Source organism: Branchiostoma floridae, chromosome 4 (assembly GCF_000003815.2).
Source record: "Branchiostoma floridae strain S238N-H82 chromosome 4, Bfl_VNyyK, whole genome shotgun sequence".
Lineage (NCBI taxonomy): Eukaryota > Metazoa > Chordata > Leptocardii > Amphioxiformes > Branchiostomatidae > Branchiostoma > Branchiostoma floridae.
In genome coordinates this window covers 6,945,934-6,970,893 of record NC_049982.1, presented here as the reverse complement: position 1 = coordinate 6,970,893, position 24,960 = coordinate 6,945,934, and the positions used below count along the sequence as shown (strand labels likewise).

At 41.3% G+C, this 24,960-nt stretch overlaps 3 protein-coding genes across 4 annotated transcripts in view; 1 reads left to right on the top strand and 2 right to left on the bottom strand.

Annotated features, from left to right (window-relative positions):
• The window catches only part of LOC118413162 (alcohol dehydrogenase-like), a gene marked incomplete in the record, with an annotated part of 5,354 nt that extends 1,889 nt beyond the window's left edge, over positions 1–3,465 (top strand). The window contains 6 exon segments of the mRNA XM_035816364.1: positions 16–180; positions 703–818; positions 1,093–1,156; positions 2,085–2,209; positions 2,667–2,816; positions 3,232–3,465. Of these exon segments, the coding sequence (XP_035672257.1) occupies positions 30–180; positions 703–818; positions 1,093–1,156; positions 2,085–2,209; positions 2,667–2,816; positions 3,232–3,351 (726 nt within the window).
• Positions 3,466–3,643: 178 nt separating this feature from the next.
• Positions 3,644–5,448, bottom strand: LOC118413164 (ficolin-1-like). Its single transcript, XM_035816366.1, has 2 exons — positions 5,361–5,448; positions 3,644–4,928 (listed from the first exon to the last, which is right to left on the bottom strand). Exon 2 carries the CDS (start codon positions 4,891–4,893, stop codon positions 4,219–4,221), a length of 675 nt encoding a protein of 224 aa, XP_035672259.1. The 5' UTR covers positions 4,894–4,928; positions 5,361–5,448; the 3' UTR covers positions 3,644–4,218.
• Positions 5,449–8,663: 3,215 nt separating this feature from the next.
• LOC118413152 (vesicular glutamate transporter 1-like) overlaps positions 8,664–24,960 on the bottom strand; it is a 50,375-nt gene continuing 34,078 nt past the window's right edge. For both annotated transcript variants that reach the window (XM_035816346.1, XM_035816345.1), the window contains 9 exons: positions 23,466–23,553; positions 21,031–21,117; positions 15,703–15,836; positions 14,377–14,526; positions 12,983–13,115; positions 12,494–12,607; positions 11,893–12,020; positions 11,554–11,687; positions 8,664–11,272 (listed from right to left, as the gene is read on the bottom strand). In XM_035816346.1, the coding sequence (XP_035672239.1) occupies positions 11,086–11,272; positions 11,554–11,687; positions 11,893–12,020; positions 12,494–12,607; positions 12,983–13,115; positions 14,377–14,526; positions 15,703–15,836; positions 21,031–21,117; positions 23,466–23,553 (1,155 nt within the window). In that variant the 3' untranslated portion in view covers positions 8,664–11,085. The remainder of the gene's footprint in view (positions 11,273–11,553; positions 11,688–11,892; positions 12,021–12,493; positions 12,608–12,982; positions 13,116–14,376; positions 14,527–15,702; positions 15,837–21,030; positions 21,118–23,465; positions 23,554–24,960) is intronic.

Below are 24,960 nucleotides of genomic sequence, written 5' to 3'. Positions count from 1 at the left end.
ACTTTCTTTCCTTTCGCTTTTCAGATTACATGACAGTATCTGACCTGAGTCTGTTGATGCGGGTGCCTGAAACAGTTGCCATGGATACCGCATGTTTGTTACCATGTTCCGGACTGACGTCGTACAACGCAGTCATGTCCATTCTTCCCACTGTGCAGGAGTTCGTCAAAGACCACGGAGGTTGGTGGGAAACATATTGCCATCTTCATTGAAACATGTTGTCATCTTCATTCTATTTTTATTGCTGAAAATTCGACATCTGAATACTTCCAACAAGCAATGACAAAAGAAATGTTTTAGATGGTTGGACCATAATAGTTTGATAAAATATTGAAAGCAACAGAATGATATGAAATTGATTTTTACAAGACCCAGAGTTTGAAAACAAAACAAACATTAAAATGCACCTCAAAGCTGGCAATGTTTGTATGCCACCCTTACATATGTACAATTGCATACAAATAATATTTGGTCAGCAACAGATGAATAATCATGTCAATTGTGCCTTGAGGACACATACATGTCAAGTAGTAAAAATAACTTTTGTACAATCCCAATGAATCAAATGCACAGCTTAATCTCAGTAACATTTCGCTTTAATGCCACCTTAACACCTTCACACTACTTCCAGATTCAATAAAATAAAGCCATAAATATCAATAACCAAATGTTTTTTTGTGACTGACCAAATTCTGTTCACAGTTCCAGAAGACTGTGCTGTGGTACTGGTGGCAGTAGGGGGCCTCGGGCTGTGGGCTGTCCAGATTGCGAGAGAAGTGCTGCCGGATGGAATTCGGATTGTGTGTGCTGATAGAGATGTAAATATTTCTTCATTTCTTATTTTCCTGATTATGATCAAACCCATGATAAGTGAGGAAATTCTTGTGTCTCTAGCTATACATTTGAACAGAGAAAGACAACACTGATTGTGAAAAGTAGATGTGGTGCAATTAATGTCTTAGTAGTATCCCAGTATTACTATTAGATTAATCTTTAGTGTACAAAACTGGAAAAAAAACTTTAAGTTAACTCTCTGTTTGTAGTTCAAAGCTGTGAAATAATGCATAATGTTTTATCCCAATTATGACATAGATAGAAAAGCTGACTACAGCAAAAGCTATGGGATGTGATGAAGTGGTGCACTGGAATGACAAAGGTATGCCTAAGAACTATGTATTATTTTAACTGTATATAATATCTGTCTTGAAACTTTAGTTATTTTGCTTTGAGGGGTTTTGATGGCATTTGCATTTGTATTATTGTGTGAATGGGACCGCGTGGCACGATCGGGAGCGCGTTGGTCTCAGGCCCGAGAGGTCCCGGGTTCAAATCCGCTTGCCGTGTCACCGATCTTGTGCCCTTGGGAAAGGCACTTTACACGACTTTCCTCACCTAACTCAGGTGTAAATGAGTACATAGCTGCGGCTAGTGGCAGTGACAGGCCTTTGTGGTGGTGACAGGCCATAGGGGCATGTTCGGGCATGACGCACCCGCCATGACACACGAGTCAGGGGTAGGAGGAACCCCTTGCATCCTTGGTCGGAAGTCCTCCTAGGAGACGGAAACTCCAAATATTAAACCTGCATCTGCTGGGGCCGTCTTACGTGGCAAACAGTTCTGTCCCTGTAGGACTTAGTGCGCCAGTAAACGAGAGGGTGGAGAAGGGAGTGCACACCCCTCCTTCACCTTAAAAAGTCACGTGCAGGCCAGGCAGACTGGTCGTCTATTAAAGCAACCTTGTCTGCCTACCATTGATCTTCGGATACGAAGAAACAGCCATCATTGTGTGAATGTGCTTTAATTTGTATGATATGGTGCACAGCATCAGCATTCCACTGCCCGGTATACCATACTGTATTGTTCTGTTGTAATCTAACTAAAGAAGAAAAGAAAAGACAGAAAGTTGTAAAACTTGTAATGCCATTATACATTTTTCATTTCAGAATATCTTTGCTTCAGTACTAGATAACTTAATCACAATGGTAGTAACTGTTTGAATTTTAAGACTGTGCGCTCTTGGATAAAACTTGACATGAATAGTTTGACACCAAATACCGCAAATTTACACTGTATATTTCTTGCAGAAGCTGAAGACCGGTTAATAACAGTGACAATGCAAGCCTGTGGCAGGCTAGGCAGGGCTGTAGCTGCCATCGATTTTGTGAATACATCAGTAACTTTCAGTCTGGTCGAAAATCTCCTCATTTGGGTGAGTATAATATTTACCAGTGGATATATACTTTTTGTTCATTTTTTTTAGGATTACTGTCGTATCATGGTGGTGAAAATCATACACTTTCTATTGTAATTCGAAATCCCCATGGAGTACCCCCATCACTCTTCTCATTTTGCTGCAATTCAATATTTTTTGTTTGTTTATCTATTTGCATAAGAAAACACATGAACCTAATTTTAAGCAATATGCACATAAAAATAGGTGCAGGACGAGGGAAAACTGTATGTAGCTTAAACTAAGTCCTCCTCCCCTAAACCAGACTTAAATCAATTACAATCAATGAAATATTAAAAGTATTTGAATCTGTTACAGGCGACTGGGGTTGTTTATTAGATGGGTTTCCAAGGCACTTTTAAATGTTAGAAAAGAGGATGTTGTTTGTGTATTAGTCTGTAGACTGTTCCATATTGTGACCCATTTGTATTTTCAGGGAGGCATCCATGCAACAGTAGGTGTCTCTGGAGATACAGCCAGTCTTCCCTTGAAGTCCTTTACTGTACACCAGCACAGAGCCGTTGGTGTGCTGGTTGGTACACAACAGCAACTCAAGGAACTCTTGAAGCTTGTTGCAGATGGAAAGGTACAGATGTCCATATCTAAGACACTGTCGCCCAAATCACACATTTCTGCTGAGTTTTGGAGTCACTGATATCATGATGCTTGATTTTGTGAATACATGTATTTCGGAAAAATGTGTATGGTTTTCAATCTATCCTATGCTTCATGTTGTGCTGTTCTACCTGCCCTTTGGTTGTTTCATAGACAAAAAGAAATCTGATTGTGGAAATAGGGTAACCGATTGCTGAGCACTGCTGCATTATAATTTGTCAAGGTGCTGTAGCTTGATGGTTATGATTTTTATCTCTCTCTTGCCTATCAGATATCTTCTTAAGAGCCTCTGACCAGTAAGCTGTGTCAACCTATGATTAACAGGTTTAGCACGTGAACTCACTTGTTTGTTTATAGGTGTCATTGTTAATGTGGATCATTTTCAGGTAAAGGCACCTCCAATTACCCATCATCCTTTAGAGAATGCGTGGCACGTCCTGCAGGACCTGAGGTACGGAAAGGTCAAAGGTCGCGCTGTGCTAGAAGTGTCCAAACCAAGTGAATAAAGTCGACAGCTTTTAATGGATGTATTTATCATTTTAATGTTTCTGTGCTTTGCCACCATTGATACTTTCTTGTAAAGGACAGTAATGACAAAAGACAATTAAAGTTTGTAAAACTGATACCATTCCAGTACATGTATATTTTAGATATAAAGTAGCTGAGTTACCAAGGCTATTAATATGGTATCACAAATTATTCAACTATTGTCACTTGAGAACTGTGAGTTCCTTTTGATACTCTGATTAAGAGCTAAAAAGATGGATTTTTGGAGGAAACCTTGACTCAATTCCTTTTTTGAATTGAAGACACAAAGTTGAAACATTGATTGACTGTTATTCACTAGAATGTACCAGAATGTAGATATGACATTAATCAGTAAGAATGTCTACAGGACATGTTTTGTTACTTCATGATAACTTGAAATAACATGTGCACATGCAGAACAACACTGTCATAAACAATGTCAAACGGTACAACATGAAAGCAATATCAATCAACAAAAATCGTTCAAAACTAATGCCTACACAAAGTAGTAGATAAATATGTAATGATATTCCACAATGTTTGTTCAAGCATATCCAAATGACATGGTTTGCCAATGATGGCGAGCAACACAAGAGTACAATGTAGCTGGCAGCTTTCATTTAAAATCCAACTCATATTTTTTTGCTAGTAGCATGTATCCTCTTTGCCTTTGTGCAGATAGTTCTAAAGACTAACAGTTGTGCATAAGATTGCGTACTCTACAAGATCAATAGAAATTATCAAGGCTAGGTCTAAGCCATTGAAGATCAGTGGTTTTACTTTGACAACCTAGGGTGTCACTCTATAAAGACCATAAAACAATACAGGTAAGGCACTGTTGCCATTTACGCCGTATTTGTGTTTGGTGCCTTACTTGTTTCTGTAACGTAGGGAGCCATACTCATCTCTGTAGACATAAGGGGGTAAAGCTGATACGTCTCTTTCCATGTTCGCCACCATATGGCGTTGTTGTACCTTATGTCAATGATGACGGGTTCAGCGTCGCGGAACTGCTGGTAGACTCCGTTCAGGTTGGACGAGCCACAGGCGGCGTACCACCACCCACCATCGCGGAGGTTCGCGCAGTTGTTTGCGGAATGGTGTCCCCAAACGTCGTTGTCCCTGTCCTTGGTTGTGAAGCGATTGTCCGCATTCTTTCTCATCCCGTCCCCTGCAGTACCGCCGCTGTACGCACCGAGGCGCAGTCTGTAGCCGTCCGATTCGCCCTCCACCGCAAAGAAGTCGTATTCGGCGAAGGCCACGTTTCCTTCCCAATCCTCTAGCCGGATCCGGAGTCGGTGGCACTTCGAGGCCGTTATCTGATGAAGGAGCTCGTTCCCGAGCCAAAACTCGCCAGCCGGATCCCCGAATCCCGTCTTGTAATCCTCCCAGTTGCGGTAGAAATCCTCAGAGCCGTCTGTGCGCCGTTGGATGACGGTCCAGCCTGCATCTGACGTCATCACACATCTCAGGGGTTGGGTGAGGAGGTCCATGTAGATTCCGGTTTCTCTGATCCGCATCTTGTGCAGGTCATCGCAGTCACGCGGGGTCGTCTCTGTAAAATATACACACCAAAACTAATTGCTTGTATAAAACTGTCAGCATTTGCCAACCGCAACATCAAAACAGATTGGAGAGGTCAAAATACCCCCTGTGTATTTTCTTCCTTGAAAAGAAAATTAACTTCTTGTTTACCTCTCAATCCTTGGAAGATCGTTGCATATACAGATGATATTAAAACTGTCAACAACTTAGCAGCTATTTCGGACTACATGTTTCATCCAACCAATGTTGAATAGAACCCTCTTGATGTAGCAGGCACTTTAAGTTAGTATACACATACAAGTACTTCAATGAAAAGCAGCTAGACGCATAACAATACTTAGTCTCAAGTAAGCATTGCTCTAGATCCTTGATGTACATCTATCACAAGTTGAAAGTTACCTCTAAAGAATACATACTATTCAACTGTGACAGATGTATGTACCTTTTGCCGTTACCGCTTGGCGGCATCTTGTGGAATGATTAGTCTGAGTCTCGAGCTCAGCGTCTTTGTCGGTCTCCTCTGGCGATGGCGTTTTGGTCGGATCATTCTTGCTGGGAAAAGGGACCTCCCTGGCTGCTTTTGGTCCAAGAGTGAAGACATCTGTTTTCTTCTCAGGAAACAATTCACCGTGCCAGTTGTTGTAGTCACGCCGAAAGCTGCTGACGGTTGTCGGAGAGGCTGGAGTGGTACGGACCGCCACGAGTGTCTCGAATAGATTCCGGCCTGGCTGAGGTTCAGCTGCTTTATTAGAGTCGTTCTGCGTTTGGCTGTAAACCTCAGCTAAAAGCAACCTTAAGGCATCCAGTACTGTCTGGCTTTCCTGAAATAACATGGATTTCTTTTGTCAGCATTTTCTTGGAGAAGAAACTCTTTGACGTTATTTGATTGCAATAACACAAATGCAACATCAGGCAACAAATACTGATCTTGTGTTCCACTCATAGCAAGTTTATCTTTGAAGATTAAGTTCATATATGCTTGTTGTGTATTCAGGTGATGAAGCGAAGTAGTTAACTTACTTTAGAGCCATTGGTGTTGTTTGTACTCATCATTATTATGGCGCACGTCGCAATTGCTGTCAGCGAAACACAGATGACAAGAATCATCAAGGTTGTTGTGTGCAGGAACCGGGCCGGGCGACCTGGAGAGGGGTAGTTACAAAGTAATGACATACAGAAAATGCGCTTTGTGTCCATTGCCTATTAGACCAAAATGGGAGCAACAGATTGGAAAGCATTGAGGAAAAAACTTGCCGTCTCTAAAAAAAACACACCATATTTCGTTCTTCACTGTGTATAACACATAAATGTCAATGCAATGTATTTTTCAAATTTGTAAACCTTTTCATATCAAATTGAAAGTCGCTAACACATTTCTGACATTTTCAGGTGTCGCATAAAGAATTTATAAGAGTGAGTGGGTGACTTGCCTTACCGTCATTTATCCCCTGAAAGTTCACACAAATATTTTAAATAAACTGGCAAACGCTCCACATTTTTTGTCACTGAAACTCAAAATTCGTGTCACACACAAATGGCCTGACTCATGCTGCTGTGTGCATATCTTTCTTTCTTTATTCTTTATTTCAGGTATACAAACCCATATAGTGGCATATACATGCAAAAGATCACACATACATACGTATACATTAAAAACATCTATCTTTACAATAGGCCATAGCAGTTGCGGTAAAAGTGTGTTTCGATAGTACAAGTCAGAAGTCAACAAGTGCTTGATATTAGAATTATGGGAGGATATTGATCTTTGTTAGAAACAAAGATTACATATGAATAACATAATATCCAGTCAGCGTACCTTCTTCGTTATGCTGGAGATTTCTTCCGCTCGGTTGTCGACGCGGATCAGGAACGTCTGGCCCGTCAGAAGTCTCTCCACTGGGTAGCCTACTTGGAGCAGGTACTGCTGGCCTGTCAGAAGTCTCTCCGGTCCGCAGTTTACTCGGAGCCGGGATAGATGGCCCGTCGGAGGTCTCTCCGGTCGGTTGCCTATTCGGAGCCGGGACGGTGGGCCCGCCAGACGTCCCTCCGGTCGGTTGCCTATTCGGAGCCGGGATAGCTGGCCCGTCGGAGGTCTCTTGGACAGGAAGCCGTGCGATGTTTACCACGTGAGGCTCCTCGTATTGCCTCTGCGGACGGGCCCGGTCTCTCCGTTCCTCTCCCCCTCGGGTAGCCCACCTTCCTTCCATGACGGGAGGGGTATTATCACATAACGATGGGTCTCAAGTCTGACGAAACTGCACTGCCACGTAACAGCGTTAACTCGTTTTGTGGAGTCTGAAACGTACACTGAATTGTCTGGGGCCTTGCCTTTGTCAGAGTGATTTCCGCCCCGATGGCAGAAAAATCCAAAGAACACGATTTTTTTACACTGCTTTGAAATGAAAGCCCATACATCCTACGACCAAAAGCTTAATTTGGCATCACTGCCTCAAAAATCCTTGTATTTTCTAAAGTTTCCGTGAAAATTGTCTGTAGCCCGAGGCAGTGCAAGAGGCAGCTTATTTTGAGCGTGGTTCGTAGAACTCTCCTTTGGTTATGGATGGGGTAGATATTTCCTGTTTGGCATGGGTGTATATAGAAACGTAGACTGCTCCCAACGAAGGCAAGGTTCGTGCAACACTACCGAAATGTTCTCTAACTGCTACATTATACTAGTATCTCATCGTACTTGAATGATCATTGGATCCAAATCTTATCCAGATCTGGATTCTGAAATTGCTGACTTCAGTACATGACTTCCTGCCAGCCCCCTGCAACTTGTCCGAAACTAGGAACACATCGGCTTATGTGATTGCAAACCAAGCTGTAGCGTATTAAACTCCAGTCTACAGGACAAAGAGGCAATGCCCACTAATCTGTAGTACCACAGCTGACCGCAAGGTGGAGACAATGCTACATGGTTCAGTAGCCAAAAACAACGTTGAAAAACAATTAAATTCTTATCCGAGGTGCTTCTTGTCCTGCGACCGTCTGTGAAAACTATGATGTCATATTCAAGTTGCTCTAGTTCTGGACATTTTCACTGTTGCTGTTCATTCATATCCCCTTTCCATTACAGGCTGCGACCACCGAGCGAATAACGGTTTGATAGACTGTTAAACGAATTTCATAGAGAACGAAGTGCTTTCTGACGTTATTGTGTAGATTGATATCCTTTACATCATACAATGTCATGTAATTTTTAACATCTCATCATATTTCAAGCATGACATTAAGGGTCTCAAAAATCAAATTTTGATCGCTGTACGGTCGACCAGTCGTTGTCTGGGGGAAGTGTGCATAAGAATTTAGAAATACGAGGGTCCTTCTAAACTTAATGCCAACACACTCCATTCTACCAGCTGTAAAAGAGGAACCGTTGAAAATTCAGAAATGAAGATTGACATATATCCTATAGAGGCACTCTTACTATACAGGTGAAACGTCAGCTTCCTATATTGTTTATAAGTGGGTTAGATCTAGAGGAATTGAATCTTCTGACAAGCTTTAAAGGATGTGGTCATCATGAAATCAACTCAGTTGCTCATAAAAATCTGCAAAACAAATTGAGATATTTCAATTTCAAGAGGATAGATGCTTTTACCTTCAAACATCAAATCATTCGATGAAAAAATGAGCCTGTTATAAAAGCCAATAGCATGTCTGTTTAAAGGACCCTCGTATTGCCTGTCATGAAACAGCAACATCATACAGGTTGATTCACAACAACACCAATCAGCCAGACTTAGCGTTTTGCTTGTTTTTTATTGATGAAGTTTCTAAGGGCTTCATGTTGGTTCTTGATAGACGTGCTTGCTATTCATTGGTCAATGGGAAGTCTATGGTATTGTTGTTACATGATATGACTATTCATAAGTAATACATTATAGAACCTTCTGAACTCTACATCATTGTACATTGACACTTATACATAGTTTACACTTCATGCAACAGAAATCCATGTGCCTTTTTTTCGCCAGCCATATAATGAATAAATCACAAAATAACCTTTAAAACATCAAGTCGTGACGCTACACAATGCTTAGAACGTGAGATAAAATCATTATACAGTTGTGCTGTTGCTTACTTTACACCGGTACATTTGAGTCATACTTCACAGGAAAAAATAGACCTACACCACAATCTACCTATCGTACACGAGCCATCATGTCAGTGTGCTAGTTCTCACCTTAGTTATGAACAGACGTTATCAGACATTTCCATCACATTGCCATTTGTTTTGCATTTATTCCTAACGACATCGAATACGGGGAGGAAGGGAATATAGACGCGGTACTCTAAAAGGCTAAAAATGTACATGCATTCAACTTATTGTCATAAAATAGCGGTCTCTTGGGGATTTTTTAGAGATCTTACTAGTCGCTAACGTCCCTGTGGGCAGCAATACAATACACATATAGATTTTCTTCTTAGATTTTCTTCTTACTTGTGCTACTCTAAACTTCTGTGCTACATTTTTTCACAAATGGCAAGACCTATATAAAAACACTGCGCTATCATCTTCTCATTTCATTTACAGTCACCAGCAGCACAAAGCTCAACACATACCATGATAAAACTGATCAACAGTGAGATCACACATTTGATTTTATCTGCCATGATTTAGATTCTCTGATTGTCATCATCTAAACATTCTTGTCTCTTCGAATTAATTTCTGATTTGCTGATGTCAGTTCATCAGTGTCGGATTTACGGTTTTTATGATTTTTTTCAAGTACTTTTTGTTTCTGTACGTACATTGAGAATGATGTCAGAAGCAAGGGACTAGACCAGTGCTATCACCACACGCTAGTTACTACGGTTCATGTTGTGCCCTCACAGCCTGGTCCCTCACCCCGTACTGCCGCGTGAGCCACAGCGGTCTCCCGGGCGCGGAAATCCGGGAGACCGTCACCACAGGTGAACATGTGCGCTTCGCGATCGTTAGCCGGATGTGTTGAATTTGTGTCGCGTTATATACTGAGTACTCACCAACATGTAGGATCTACTACTGTGGGGAGGTAGTCTACCAGGACTACTACAGAACAGGAAACAATATGAACTTTTACTCATCACCTAACCTGCGATGCAGAGATGCTATCGTGTTGTCATAACACCTACGTGACATTTGTTCGGCGTCGTCTTTTGTAACGACATATACATTGCAACGCTCTTGTCGTTTACTATACATTCAACAATCAAATGGACTACTTCCAGAAAAAATGTTACACCGATACCGCTGGATGGTGCACGTGTTCAGTATAACATAGTAGTCTCCTGAGTGATTATACGTGGTATAGTGTCAGTCTTAATATGGAGAGATCGTGAGACGAGCCGCGTTCTCACATATCACTTGCGTCATCGACATGAACATCAGCTCACAGCCTACATATCAGAAGTGCTTCTACGATACGAGTTTGCAACATTTATGGCTCGACCATCAATAGAACACCTTAACTGCTGAGAAGAACATTGCATATTTCTGATTTTCTATCACTTTGCGAACGTCACAGGCAAGCGCTATTGTATGCGCGCTGTAAAACTCTCTCCGACAGGACTGGCGTCGAAAAACTCCTTCAGAAAAGTTCCCAGTGCATGATGTATATAATAATTATGCATGTCGCATTGGGCCTGCGGAACGTTTCTGAAGTAACTGTGCTACTATGTACATTGGAATCTACATCAAGTCTGCTCTACTTGTTTTTAGTTTTGTTTATACACCCTACATCATAAGACGTCCGAAAATACCGCACGCCCATGAACAAATGTTCTATTGCTTGGAGGACTCTTTTTTCTTTATAATGTTATGTACACTTTGGACGCACGACATCTTTTAACCAATGGGAGTCACCTACATCAAATGGAGACTGTTTCATTGGTCAACACTTTTACATGGATTATGAGTATAATGATATCACTACCGTTCCTCCCGGAGAAGGCCTAGGTCTCGTCTAAGACAAAGGGTGAGACTTGAGACTTGAGAGCCCTAATATCTTGAATCTAGAGTATATCTGTGGTTGTCATGTTCTTAAAATCTCTTTTTCATCAGTTGATGTCCCTATATATACTTCAATTGATCCTTGATTGCTAGTTTTCACAACAATCGAACCTTCGAAATACTAAAGAACCGATGTTCTTAACACTTCTACGTGGAATATTCCGATACGTCATCGCAATTCTCGGTCGTCTGGCTCTCCATGGAGATATGTGTCCTTGGCTGGTACCTGGACCAGTTCCTCTTTGCTCTTCGGGATGATGTCACTGTCACATGCTCCATACGTGCCCATCCCCTCTTCCGCAGTCAGGGCGCACTCGTCTTTGTCAACGATCGTCTGCTTATCGATGTCCTTGTATCTGCGGATACAAGAAATTTAACAAAACTCAAAAGCCATTCTACGTTAAGTATCATTTAACTACTGATTTAGAAGTGGGTGAGATGACTGAAGGAGTGCTGAAGTTACAGTTCAAACAATATGTGAAGTTTACTGTTGCAGGCGGGTTTTCAAATGATGGGGCAAAATGCCGACTTCTGGTAGATGTGTGAAAGGCATGCTGATACCAAGCACATAATTTTGAATTTTGAACGGATAGCTTGCTACAAGCAATACCTCAATTTCTCGGTAATTACAACTTACTTCTCTCCATTTAACCCGTCGATGTCATCGTTCCAAGGCTGGACATCGCCAGAAGCGAAGAAAGCGTAGAAGATCACACCGACGAAGTGGACACTGGCTGCGATGAGGAAGACTGTCTGCCATTCCCTCGCGTTCTGGTGAGGAAAATACAAATCGTCCTTGTCACAACGTGTAATGATTACATTTAATTAGTGCTGAAGTACTTGATAAGTCACAAATTCGTCATCTATTAATGATCATGAAGATGCTTACCTTGTAGCTGGTGACGGTGATGACGATGATTGGACAGATGATCTAGAAAACACGTGACAGCGTTTGACCAATGGGAGCAGTGCTTACCTTGTGTCTAGTGACTGTGCTGACGATGATTGGACAGATCATGCCTGACAGAGTGCCGACTCCGTTGGAAATACCCATCAGCACGGAGGCCCAACGGGGAGCAATGTCAAGATGGTTCACATTGAAGCCTGGAGTGAGAAGAGGAGCGTCAAATTTCAATTACAAGTATGCACCAATAGGCTGCGTCAATGAAGGTTAAACATTCATATAATAAGATACACCAAGTAACTGGATATGGTTTTCGAAACAGTCAAACATTTCGGGCAGATTCCACTACCTATTGTCTGTGACGTTAAAGAGATCTCATTGGAGAGTAGGTTTTTATATCCTTAATATGAATTGATATGCAAAAGACATACATGGAGAGCATCTACCTACCAATTGGTCTGACGAGACTGGTTCTGTTCGTGTTGATACTGCAGTTTCATCTCAAACCACACCATCGTCATTTTAAAAATGAAATAATAAAATTTGAAATTTTTAATCTTCCAAATGATGAATTGTACACATGCCCTGACTAACGTATTCAATTGTTCTTGTTACAAAGTCTATAAATATCTTTACTCTTGTTACTCCTTAAAGCGAAATAGTCTTGACTTACCGGAGATAGCGAATCCGCTGAAGCCGACGGCAATAGTCAAACAGACAATAGCGACTGCCGTATTTCTGCTACTGTATCCGCATATGAGCAGAAATACCGCCTCCATTCCAAACCCTGGATGTACACAACGTGAACGTAAAATTTATAAACAAAGCATATGGTTATAAGGAAGATAAAGCCGTCACGGTGATAAATGTCGAACTCAGCAGCTTCTAGATTTGAACGGTTACCATGACCATATAAATGTTTAATAATTGACAATCGTCTACGATATCAATTGTATCCTTGGTTAAAAGATATTTTCTAGTCATATGGACATAAATGTACATACAGTATACCTGACTTAGTTCGGGGAAAGGGGTAAATGCCACCTTTACCCTCTATATGTCCTTTGTATGTGGTACTGTTAAAATAAGTTACTAACTTCCGTGTAGTGCCACACTTTCCCCATCTATCCCAAAGCACCTTAAGAAAAGGTGATGAACCTACCTCCGCAATTGAAGATCTTGCGAACGTTCGTCGTGCTGAGAATTCTGCGGCGCCGCAGGAAGTCAGCCAGCTGACCGCCCATCGGCACGATGCACGTCATCACCAGGTGAGGCAGGGCGCTCAGGATGCCGACCTGAGGGACAACAGCGGTAGAAACACCGTCAAAACGATGCATATATATGAACGGCACTTTGTGTTCCCAGAAAGGAACTCCGCGAAGAGCTTCGTCAATTTGGTCAGGCTTCCGGTCGGACTCCGAAGCCACAAATTTGTCGACCTGCGGGAGAAATACTCTCAAAACGATGAACGGAACTTTCTTGTGTTCCCAGCAAGAAACCACGACAAATAGTACATGAATAACTCCGCGAAGAGATTTTAATTATCATCTTCGTTATGCGTAGGTCCGGCCGGACTCCAAAGCCACAAAATTGTCGACCTGCGGAACAAAATCATTAGAAACACCGTTAAAACTCGAGGAGATGAACGTCACTTTCTTATGTTCTCAGCTAAGAAAATTGTGTGTATATTCCGTGAAGACTTTTTCATTTGTCCTTGCAAAATATTTCATAATTGAGCTGTGCTAGCTTGCAGTGAGCTTGCTTGTTTGTTGTTTACTTGGTTTAAGATGTATATCGCATCAATGTTTCTAAATTAACCGACACTGTCGGTACGGTTCCGACCCAATTACACTTTCTTAATTATTTTCCTAATGAACCAGAAGCTGGCAACTTTATGGCTCTACGGACGCATTAACCTTTCCAAACAATAAAGCGTGAACATTTGATTCCCCGGTGTAACAGAATAAGAATCTTTGGGTTGGCAGCCGCAGCTGTGAAGTGGAACGCTAACGATGCCACAAGAGGCTATGGCTAAACAAATATAGATCTGAGACACCTGCTCTGGATTAGCGTCCTCTGACCACTTAATCAACACGTGGCTCCACATATCATTAAGAAAAGAGAGAACAGCTGTTCTCCAGTTTATAATTCCGCGTAATAATATGGAACTGAGTACAACATAATCGTCTTAATTGATACATGTAACCTTCTTGAATATAATGTGTACCTCATTGATACACAATACATGCATTGTCATAGAGTCATTGAGACAGTTACGATATGAGGCAATGTGAAAATTCATTTTACAGTAAAAATTTACCGCACACAGCCAGTGAGTGATTAATATAGGATTTATATGACATATGATGAATCAATATGATGTAAAAAGTATGATTACCTTCGCCAAGAAGGTTATATTTTTTTTAATGCTATACTAATAGAGACACAAATATACTAGATTGAAAAATACTATTTTTGTCGCCCAATAGGCACGCTGCTTCAATGAAGATGAGGTCTAACGCATCACACGATCTAAAGATTTGAAAAAAAAATCACCTGAGAGATGTCAAAGCCGAAGACCTCCTCGAAGTAGGATGGTTGTGAGATGAGGAGCAGGTAGAAGGTCCAGGAGCGGCAGAAGTTGGCCACGATGATGGCGTACACTGGCATGGAAGTAAAGAATTTCGCCCACGGAGTCTTCATATCCTGTCAAAAACATAGCAAAAGAATATGTTATTTGCTGTGTAATGTACAGGTGTGGTGTATAATACCATCAATAGCTGCCTGTGCAGCATGTATGTTGTATGGTAGCTATATATAAAGCGATCCAGCTAGAGTTCAAACCAAGTCAAACAACCACACCCCATTGAGAAGAAATCAAGGGAAATCATGATGCAAAACTAAACGAAATCTACAAAATCATGGTGCAGGCCGAGTATTGTGAAATTATTGTAGCAAAACCATATTTTGGTAGATCTAATCTAAAAATCATCGATAAAGCTTATGCATTAACTCTAATTAACATGTATGGTATAACTTCATAAGACATCTGACCAGTACAGGAATAGGTTGGGAACCATTGCGTGTTCCTTGATAATCATATCTCCTTTGGCTTTTTGCTCTGTAGGTGTGGCATATACGTTTCAGTTCGTGAGTGCAAACGTTAGCACATGAATTTGCTTGATTTTAGAATCCGGTGTTAGATGATGGGATGAATGGTAGATCGACTGTGACCAACATAAATGTTCTCATCATACCTGGCTTCTTTTTCAAAAGCCCAATTTCAAAATAAACGATTTTTCAATTTGCCAAGAATCAAATTATTTGAGCACCATTCAAGTATTGGAAATCGAAATCAGGGGCTTTATTACATTTGCCGATTTTTTTCTTGGGGCCGGTATCTATACTCATCTTTAGTCTCAGCTTTCCCAATGTGTCTCTATCATTGATGATAAACATATTTATTTTCGTCGATATCGTTTTGTGCTAATCGCGAAGTTGGTATTCAGTGTGAAACAATGTATGCTCATCTGAATTTATATATTGATTGATCAATGACGTTTGTATATACACGTCTGTCTTTCAGTCTCTCTCTTTGTCTGAGTATGTGTGTGCGTGAGTGTGCATGATGAGTGTGTGTATGTGTGTGTGTGTGTGCGTGTGTGTGCTTGTGTGTATATATGTGTGTGTGCGTCCCTGAGTGTTTGTGTGTATATATGTGTGTGTCTTTGTGTGTTTGTGTGTATGTTTGTATGTGTGCTAATTTGTGTGTGTGTGTGTGTGTTTGTGTGTACATTAATTTTGTATGTTTGTGTCTGTGTGTGCATATGTGCGACCGCGAGCGTTTGTACATATATGCATTAGAATTTCAATCTGACTTACAAGGGTACGCTTTGTGGACCCGCCTATACTGTCCTCAATGTATATCCTCTCAGCCTGAGTGATTGTGGGGTGGGCGGCGGGGCTCTCGTAGGCGATCAGCATCCAAGCGATGAACCATATCATTCCTGCCGCACCTGTGCACATGCAAAACAGTCTAAGTCATTCAAATGCAAGTCAATCTTTACAAATGGTTAAAAAAATTGATTCACTCCCGGATGTTTGGGGACATCCATCACTCTTCTTCAGCGTCACTAGAATCAACTGACAGAACAATTCAATACATGTACAGCTAACTAGAAAACTGGTTGAGCATGTCAAGTCACTAACTCCTAAGGACCACATACAAATGTCACTCAACTGTAAATGTTTGCACAGTTACCCATGGTAAAATAACACCATAGGAAAAGTCATTATCCTTTGTGATGCAAAGCGGGCCGGGTCTGGAGAGTTCTACGCGGAGTCCTTCTGGTTCAAGGTGGGGTTGCAGATCCACTCGTAGATTAGATGGCCGCCCTGACTCCTCGTTCGTATCAAGTTCAGTCACTTTCGTTCAGTTCCAGCGGTAATACAAATTGCTATAGACTTGTGCACATATTAATTCTATGAGACTGATATTATGTATTTGGCTATCATTATCTATAATAGGTTTTATGAACACAATGACTTGCGTATGATCCAACGTTATGGCATCTCAAGTATACAACAACTATTGGATGCTGTAGAGGGAAGCCACAGTGAGTCATCTAACCGTTTCATTGGTTACACCTTCAATAGTGTGTATTGATTATGAATACACCAGGACTTATAAGAAAACAAGCAATGCAGGCCGTTCTAATCAGTGAACCAGTCCAGGTTGTTGAGGTCCCACTCATGATCAGTCAGAGCCTAGATATATTACGCTCGCTGTTGCCTTTGCAATGCTAGGACAAGTACATTATTTCAGCAAGGAGTTTCTTTCTCAGATTTTCATGGCCATTAGATCTAAAAAGATCACTCATCAAGTGTGCGTTATATTTTTCAATGACTGTTTCTCAAAAACATCCCCGCAAGAGTCACCAAGGGCCCACTTATTTCCACACGTCCCAGTTATATGTATGCCTCTGCACTCATCAGCGATAATTGAAGCATGTAATTCATTGAAATGAAATTTGATGCCGTAACGTACTTCCATGAATTTTCAGGTATTAGCTAACAAGGAAAGCAACTTTCATTGTAGCACAGCTATGTTAGGTGTTACATCGGTCTGAAATTTCTATGACAGAATCACCCGTCCGCAAGAATCTAAGGCAACCGTTTCCAGGATAGGCTTGGATTTTGTCCAAGATTGTCCCAACCCAAGAATGCCCTTAAGAAAGTATTTTTTGCCGTAAACGTATCAAAAGACGAACGTGACGTGACTTAACCCTTACACATAAATCTGCCTTGTGGCTAAGATTACCGGGCGACGTCAGACATGAGAATTTGTTGGAGACGCGTGCCCCTTTATGGAACCTTTGGACGTGAAACGTAATTGGACGCGTGTTCGTGGGCTTTATGTGGTTTTTACAACTCTGCAATAGCAACAATCTTGTCTAACGTATATGGAATCTGTTATAAGAAGTGGTAAAGCGTCGATCTGGGGACTAGCTATAAACCGCGCTTTTCTGTGGTGTCCTTCTGATTACAAAAGCATCTCTGTGATGTTAACATATTAAGGGAGGCAAACTTCAGTTTTTATGAGGAGGAAACCAATCATGATCAGTGATTGCGACTTGATGATCATAGTAGGATCAGACTAGCCATTTTTATGTATTGTAACTGATGAATTTGTACACCATCTTGAAAAAAGGTTAAGGCCACGTAGCTTTTCTTGGGCTGAAGGTCGAAGGCTAAAGTGGGGTTGTTCACCCACTACATTTGTTAGTGTAAGTTGTACGACGGAGCCCCTTCCTCTCGTACCGTGTCAGTTTTAGCCAACCAAGATTTTCCAGCGATCTTTCTCGATTTTCTCTCTAAAAGTATTGAATAGAATGGTATGATGGGGGAGTCTTCGGTGTTCTACATACAAGCAATCAAAGTTAAATCTTTATTGTTAGTTCCTCTTCCGTTTTCCGAGCGATAGCAATCTTTAGAGAAGCGGTCCATTTATGTCGATCATGCTCTTTACTATTGAAACGCGTTTGTCATAAAGAAATGATAATATCATCATCATATCAGTAGGCAAATTCAGAATCCTTGGTTAGGCATAGCATACAGCGACAAAGGTTAAACATCCAGCTTAAAAGATACTTCATAGGTAGGGTATAAAATCAACTTTACTCAGTGTCACTGACGAGAGACAGTGGATGCTGTCTAAAACTTATGGCCGTTTCCAAAATCATATCCCCATGCTTGAGCGACTGCTTTTTTTTTGCGCATCAGAACGAAATCTTCATAATATCAATAGACAAATCATCTAGATATTGTTGGGAACATCACTTACAAAATATTCTGATAAATGATGCCGGTGTGATTCTGATAAACGATGAGGAGTTTCTGAAGGGCGTCGCTGTGTGTCCGTTGGGCACAGACCACGCTTTCCTAACCTCTGTGGGATCGGTACCATTCATAATTCACGCTCAATAATTTGGAAAGCGTCCAACGCTAACATTTTCTTCACGTTGCGTGCCAGAATAAAACACGTTCCACGAGGCATCCTGAGACTCCACCCCTTTTTGACATCTCCATTCTAACAAGCAATTTTACTCTTTCTCAAGTTACTTGGGGACCGAGAAGGCACAAACCACTGTGTCTATGGGGAGACTTTTTAAGGGAAATCCCAGGCAAGACGAGGGATTTCAGGAATAAAGCACCTTGCTCTTCCAGAGTCAGTCATTAGTGGTGATTGCTATGGCACTGGGAGGGTCGACCTTGCATAAGTCTGAAAAAATAAAAGTCACTGAGATTCAAACTGTCGGAATTCTTCTTTGCGATAGACCCCATTATGAAAAAATCACATAGTTGATATACGTTTGAAAGTCTTTTCATGCTTCTATCCCTTTTCCATTTTATTTTTCACATCAAGCGAAATATAAGTCCTCTCCTAGCACACAACGGGATTCCTTCAAAGGGAGACTTGCGCTCTTTGTTCCCGCGTAAGGTCGGCAACTCTTTCAGTTACTCTCGTATCTTTCAGAAATGTTAAATGTAAGGAATCCAAAGAAACATTTGATCGATAATTTATGAAATATGACATTAATATAAAGGAACATTACTAGAACAAAAGAAAAGAATGAGCTCCAATCCTCAAGATTTAAAAGCGCGAACTGTGCTATGGAAATGAGACTTCTCCAAAAAGGTCGATATTCCATCATATATACTCAGTAAAAAAAATGATAAATTACCTTCTTAGTTTTGCCAACTTTTGTTTGGAAGAAAAAAGCATTTAATGTACTGCTGTACTGCGGGGACCATTGTTTCTACCATGCTTAAGATGCTTAAGTGTATTAGGGTCAGGTGTGCATTTGAATGGTACAAATGGGCATTATATTCGTGGTTATCAACTATGCACATCACATACACACACCTTCCAGTGCACAATTGGGACGTCATCTCCTAACCTATTGCGCTGCCCCTCGTCCCAAAACGACGAGAGAAATCGGCCATCGTTGGGCTCCAACTTGTCTTAAATGCCAAATTTACGCGTAATTGTCGCTTTTGTCGATTAGGGAGCCGGAAATCAGGACGCCCACGCCTTCCCTATTGACCCGTGGTGGGATCGATGCGGGCCCTGCGCCTGCTCGGACTGATCGGCCCATCATGCCGGTATACCTCAGCTCGTTACCGCCCACGGCTGCCTCGCGCTGAAGCCAAGGTTGCACACTCCCGGCAGATACAGCAGCCAACCAAAAGCAATTCAGCTCACTCATTACAAACTTTAGGATGAAGAAACAAAGTTCTGGGTTCATTGACCAGATAACTACATCGTTTGGATAAGGTACATTCAAACCGACAGATCTATGTTAATCTTGCTGGCGGCCGTTTGTTAGATATAACTCAGTTTTGGAGATGCAGCAGCCAACAAAAAGCAATTCAGCTCACTTATTACAAACTTCGAGATGAAGAAAGAAAGTTCTGGGTTCATTGACCAGATAACTACATCGCGGATAAGGTACATTCAAACTGAAAGATCTTTGTTGATCTTGCTGGCGGCCGTTTGTTAGATGTAAGTCAGTTGTTTTAACGAGAATAATGAGAAGGTAGTGAGCCCCAGTCGAAATGTTTGAAGGTCTACGCTAAATGGCCATGAGGGAGGTTGAAACAATCATCTAATGGCGTCTGGCGGTGACTTGACATGAACTTGAAGCTTTTTTGCTGCAAATGACGACCTCTCCTCTAAGATCAGAGCCAAGATGAATTGAAGAGTTGGAAAATTGGCCGCAGAGCCCAACATAATAAGAAGTTTCCGGGAAGACCTTAGAATTCTCATCAAATTCCAGTTAAGGTCTTTACTCTACTGATCTTGGAAGAAGTTTGGTCCATTCAAACTGCTGAAAATCAAACCAACTGTAGGGAACACCGTCCCACTGCATTCCACAATTATCATCTAAACTGACAATGTCATGTAGTCAACACCAAATGCACCAAGTCAGGCAACCGGACTCCAGGACGAATAGGGACATATCAGTCACTAATCGAGATCCAAATCAAACAATAACGTACCATACCATAATAGAATCGAGTCAGGTCATACAAAGTTAAGCTAAACACAAGTTTATTTATTTACATATTTACTTGAGCACGTCAAGGAATAGGTCAACAGGATAGTTTGTCGTTGGAGCTTGTTGGAAGAAAAAGCAATCATCACATCGAACCCAGGGGCCTTCATGCCGAACCGCTGAATGGCACCACGGTGGCGTCCATGGCACCTCTTCTGGAAGTCTCTTTACGCCGGTAATTTTGCACAGGCTTGCCGGGAGGTCCCGCTGGTCGTTAACGTGTCACGACGTCAAATGGAGACGGAATGAACGGGAGATCTGTCCAAGGACAGTCAGTACTCGAGGGGGGCAGGTCGTAATGTTTTCATTCGCGAACGGGGTTAGACGCTTTATGAAGGTATTTCAGAATGGCTCAAGTTACTCCTGCTTTGCTAGAAGGATCTCAAGTCTTCAACAGTCAATAATTTCCTCGTATTTTGCAGGATATTCAGAAGAGGAAAGCATCATAGCGCTTAATATCTATCGGAATATGACATGTGATTTGCAGGTAATAGTCATTGACAACTTGCAATAACAGCAATTTGAAGACTAAGAACAGGAATACGTCAGCACCTAAGCAATATAGCCCTACGTAATAAGCATGTGAACTAACCGTAAACGTAGAACGGACATGGCCAGCCGGCGTAGTCCGTCAGAAGGCCCGACAGGGGCATGCTCACCACGGCTCCTGCGTACGAGCCTGAGGAAAAAAATGTTTGACGTATTTTAGAAGCAGATCAAGATATTCTGATGTACATATAGGTAAACATACACAGCTACTTAAAAATGCTGACCGTTTCCAAATTGTAGGGTAGTGAACTTTTGCAATGAAAGGTAGTCAAAGAAGACACCTGTGAAGAAGATTATAGTGAGTTTCAAGTCGCGCTGGATATGATGTGTACTAACAATTGGATTATTTTCTTCGTAATTATGTTTCACAGAAGAAAAAAGAGTGCCTCTATCCAACGTGTCCCAACCACCATGAAAATCTTTCATTTGTCTGCTAAGGCATAAGAACCGCGATGTTCGTGCAGTCCTAACTGAATCAGTGAATGGGTTCCAAGTTGTTTCCGCCACATGAACTCAAAGCGTTACAGCACGCAAGTGTGATTTTTAAACCATAACCATCTCTTCATTTAAGTATCACTAGATCAGTCTCATGTCTTATTTCTTTATCCAACCTGTTTCTCTCACCACCCTGAATGACGCAAGTGGACACTGTGCCAGAAAAATCAAGTATCAAAGTATCAAAGATCCATGAAGCACATGAATGCTGCAAGCTCCATGGTGCAATGAATCCATTCTTATTCAGTATGGGCAAATTATTCCCGTGGCCCGGGGCCCTGGAGAAATTTTCAACAAAACTGGTCGATATTCAATGCATACGGAACGGGAACAAAATGTGATGTGGAATCATTATTCGTCATAACCCAAGAATGAGAATGAACGAATGTAATGGTCGCCTCAGGGGCCAGGGTTGTATCTTTTCAATTCACAAAATGGCGCCGCCTTCCCGACATACACTGCGGATAAGTATCAAGACTAGGACTGGGTCACACGCCATTAGCAGTCAGCTGTCACGTTTCGCCCCGATAGTCGTCAAGTTTGACACATCAGGCAAAGATCACGCAGGGGTCATAATTTCTCTTGCCCATTGGCTACTTTTCACGACCCTTTTAAAGCACCGTCGTGTTAAGGAAGAGAGGGTGGACGTGCTGAAGAATGATACATGGATGTATGGGCAAAGGGTCAACCACTTTACGTCTTGGATTCTTCTTGAGACATCACAGCTTCTCATGAAGAGATCTTACCGAGCAGGAAGAGAAGTGTCATGCACTCTTTTACAGCGGCAGACTTGGCGATGCTTGACTCAACTTTGCTAGCAGTAATCTCCGTCAATACTTTATCTGTCAATTTTTTTTTAGTGATTCTTGACAGAGCAGTAGGAGTCAAATAACTCAACAGAAAGAATGTCAAAAGCACAGAAACAATGATAGTGTGTACGAATTTCTTGCAAAATCATTGCTTTGAAGACCACAATGTAGGTATGGTGGAAATAAATCCAAAGAGATAAAAGGATTCGGCATGTCTTCAGACTTGTTTGTTTCAATTGAGATTAAACATTATATCTATCTACAGGGTATTCCGGCCAGCTAGGCTACATAGTTAAAGAGACACAACCGAGCTATGAAATAAATCTAATTCCTACAGCTAAAAGCGAACACGCATAAAATAGGAGATATCGTCAGTCTATAACCATATTGATTACCCAACTTGTGATGGCGAAGATTAGTTTGTCTGAACCATGCCTGATGGTATTTCCAATAAATCAATATGTCAATGGTTGTCTTTGGTTGTGGGTCATCTGTATCATATTAGTGTAAGCAATATCTTTGTGTTATAATCAAGTTGTTATTTCCTGTTTTATCACCTTTTCTTATCATAGTACGTAATTTGTGGCACGGAGAGTCGTGGTGAATAGCAGCCTATAGACCTCATTGGCATACACCTTTCCAAGCACAACCCACACATTTATGTCTCTATGTATTTTTTATGCGAAATGAATGGAACAAAACAGAATTATACAGAACACTCATAACTGTTGATGGCTGATGGCTGCTGAGCTATAGGTAAAAATTTGGCATAGTAGAATAAAATAAAGAATTATTGAGTGCAGTTTGTTGCATTAAACGTGGGTATGCCGTAAAAGATCTGACCAACGCGGGGTTTCTCGTTTGGTTTGTATGATGACATTTTTACTTCCATTAAGGTTGACGCTTCCTATTTTTCTAACTTATGCTAACGTTGTATTAAAAGCTGCAGGAACGTTAACAGCCCTATCCAAGAAACGACATTGACAGCAACATATGCACGAGGAATTCTCAAATTAACACAAAAGAAACAGTTGCAGTACTGTCGGTGCTATTGTAGAGAATCCATATATTTTTCTATGTGCTTTGCATGGCCCTCAATCCTGATTTTATCCTTTTGAAATGTAGTTAAGAAATATGATTATCTTGATAAAAAGTTTTAAAACGTTTTCCTTACCGCAGAAGCTCATGGTGACGAGCCTACTCCTCTCCAGGGGAGGGGCCCACTTGCTCCAGATGCCGTGCTGGGCAGGGTAGGTCACGCCCTGCAGCATGGGAAACATCATCATTACCAAATGCCCAATAATTTTATCATGTACAAACCATTGCATCTAAATCATCTACCACACAAATATATATCAAATACTACTGAATATAAATATGGGTGGGATGGGGCTATGTGCGTCTATAGATTTAGCTGGAATTCATAACGCAGCGGCCGAAGGAGGCCTGTCTCCTACATGTACTATAGAGGCATTAATACAACGATTTGCTTTATCTAATTATCAGTCACGATTAGAAGGATGCACCCTTGATGTTCAACATGACTGATTCGTTGTATAACTGTAATATGTCCGGGCGCACAGGGTACATACAAATGTAGAGATGATAGTAGCAACTATGCTTTATTTCTGTGTCGTCTTCAATGGCATATTGAGTAAACTTTGTCTACTTGATAAACATTAGGCTGATCAGTGTGAAGTGCATTCTAGCTATTGTCGAAGGCTCATACAATGGCTAAATGTACTTCACTGTAAAGATTCAGCATTAACTGAATACAATAACACGTTAGCTTTAAGGTAAGGCCGATACAAACAATAGGCGAACGACGCGAAGACCTTTCACAGCCAGATGGATTGCGCACTGTCAGCAGCAAGTGATCGATGGAACTAATTTTGCTGCTGACGTCACGCCAACCTAATCACTACATGTATCTCTCCGCCTTCGCCTACCCTGGGCGATGTGGGCCTGTCAGATCAAGATGGCGGTGGGCGGGTGAAGGGCATTTCAAGGTTAAGGGGAAAGTCTCGTCTGAAGTTGGAGATGACAGAGTGGTTTCAGGGATCGATATCCTCCCCATTATTCTCCGCCAGGAATGTCCCTGAAGACGCAGCTTTCTCTCGGAATATCAAATTGTTCAAAAGATCAAACATGAAACAAACCAGAATAGCCTGATAGATGTATTTGTGCATTGTGCATCCCCAACCTTAATCAGCGTTCACACGCTTCTACACGATTGCTAATCAGGGGATATTAGTGATGATGGCAAAGCATGTCATGCACAAACCTAGCTGAGTGATTTATAGTTTCTCGAGATCGCTTGCGGGGTAAAGAACTATACCTGATGTTTTGATGGTAATTAGATATCATGACATTTTGAAATGAAAAAAAAAATGGCTGATATCATGATGACTACAAAACTGAATTAGAATTAGTTATTTATCTTTAACGTTGTTCATATTAGAAGCATTAACGTAGGTCTAACACAATGCTAATTGTGATTTACGCCCATACTAATGAGAAATATGCTTGCTAGTTTCACACAGAATTATGTAGAAATTCTTTATCACGGCCTTCTAAGGAAAAACTCCGTTTCCGTTTAAGTCTTAAAACTCCACACTAATACTGTGGACATGACCATTAGAGGATTCCATGGATTCCATGGAAAACGC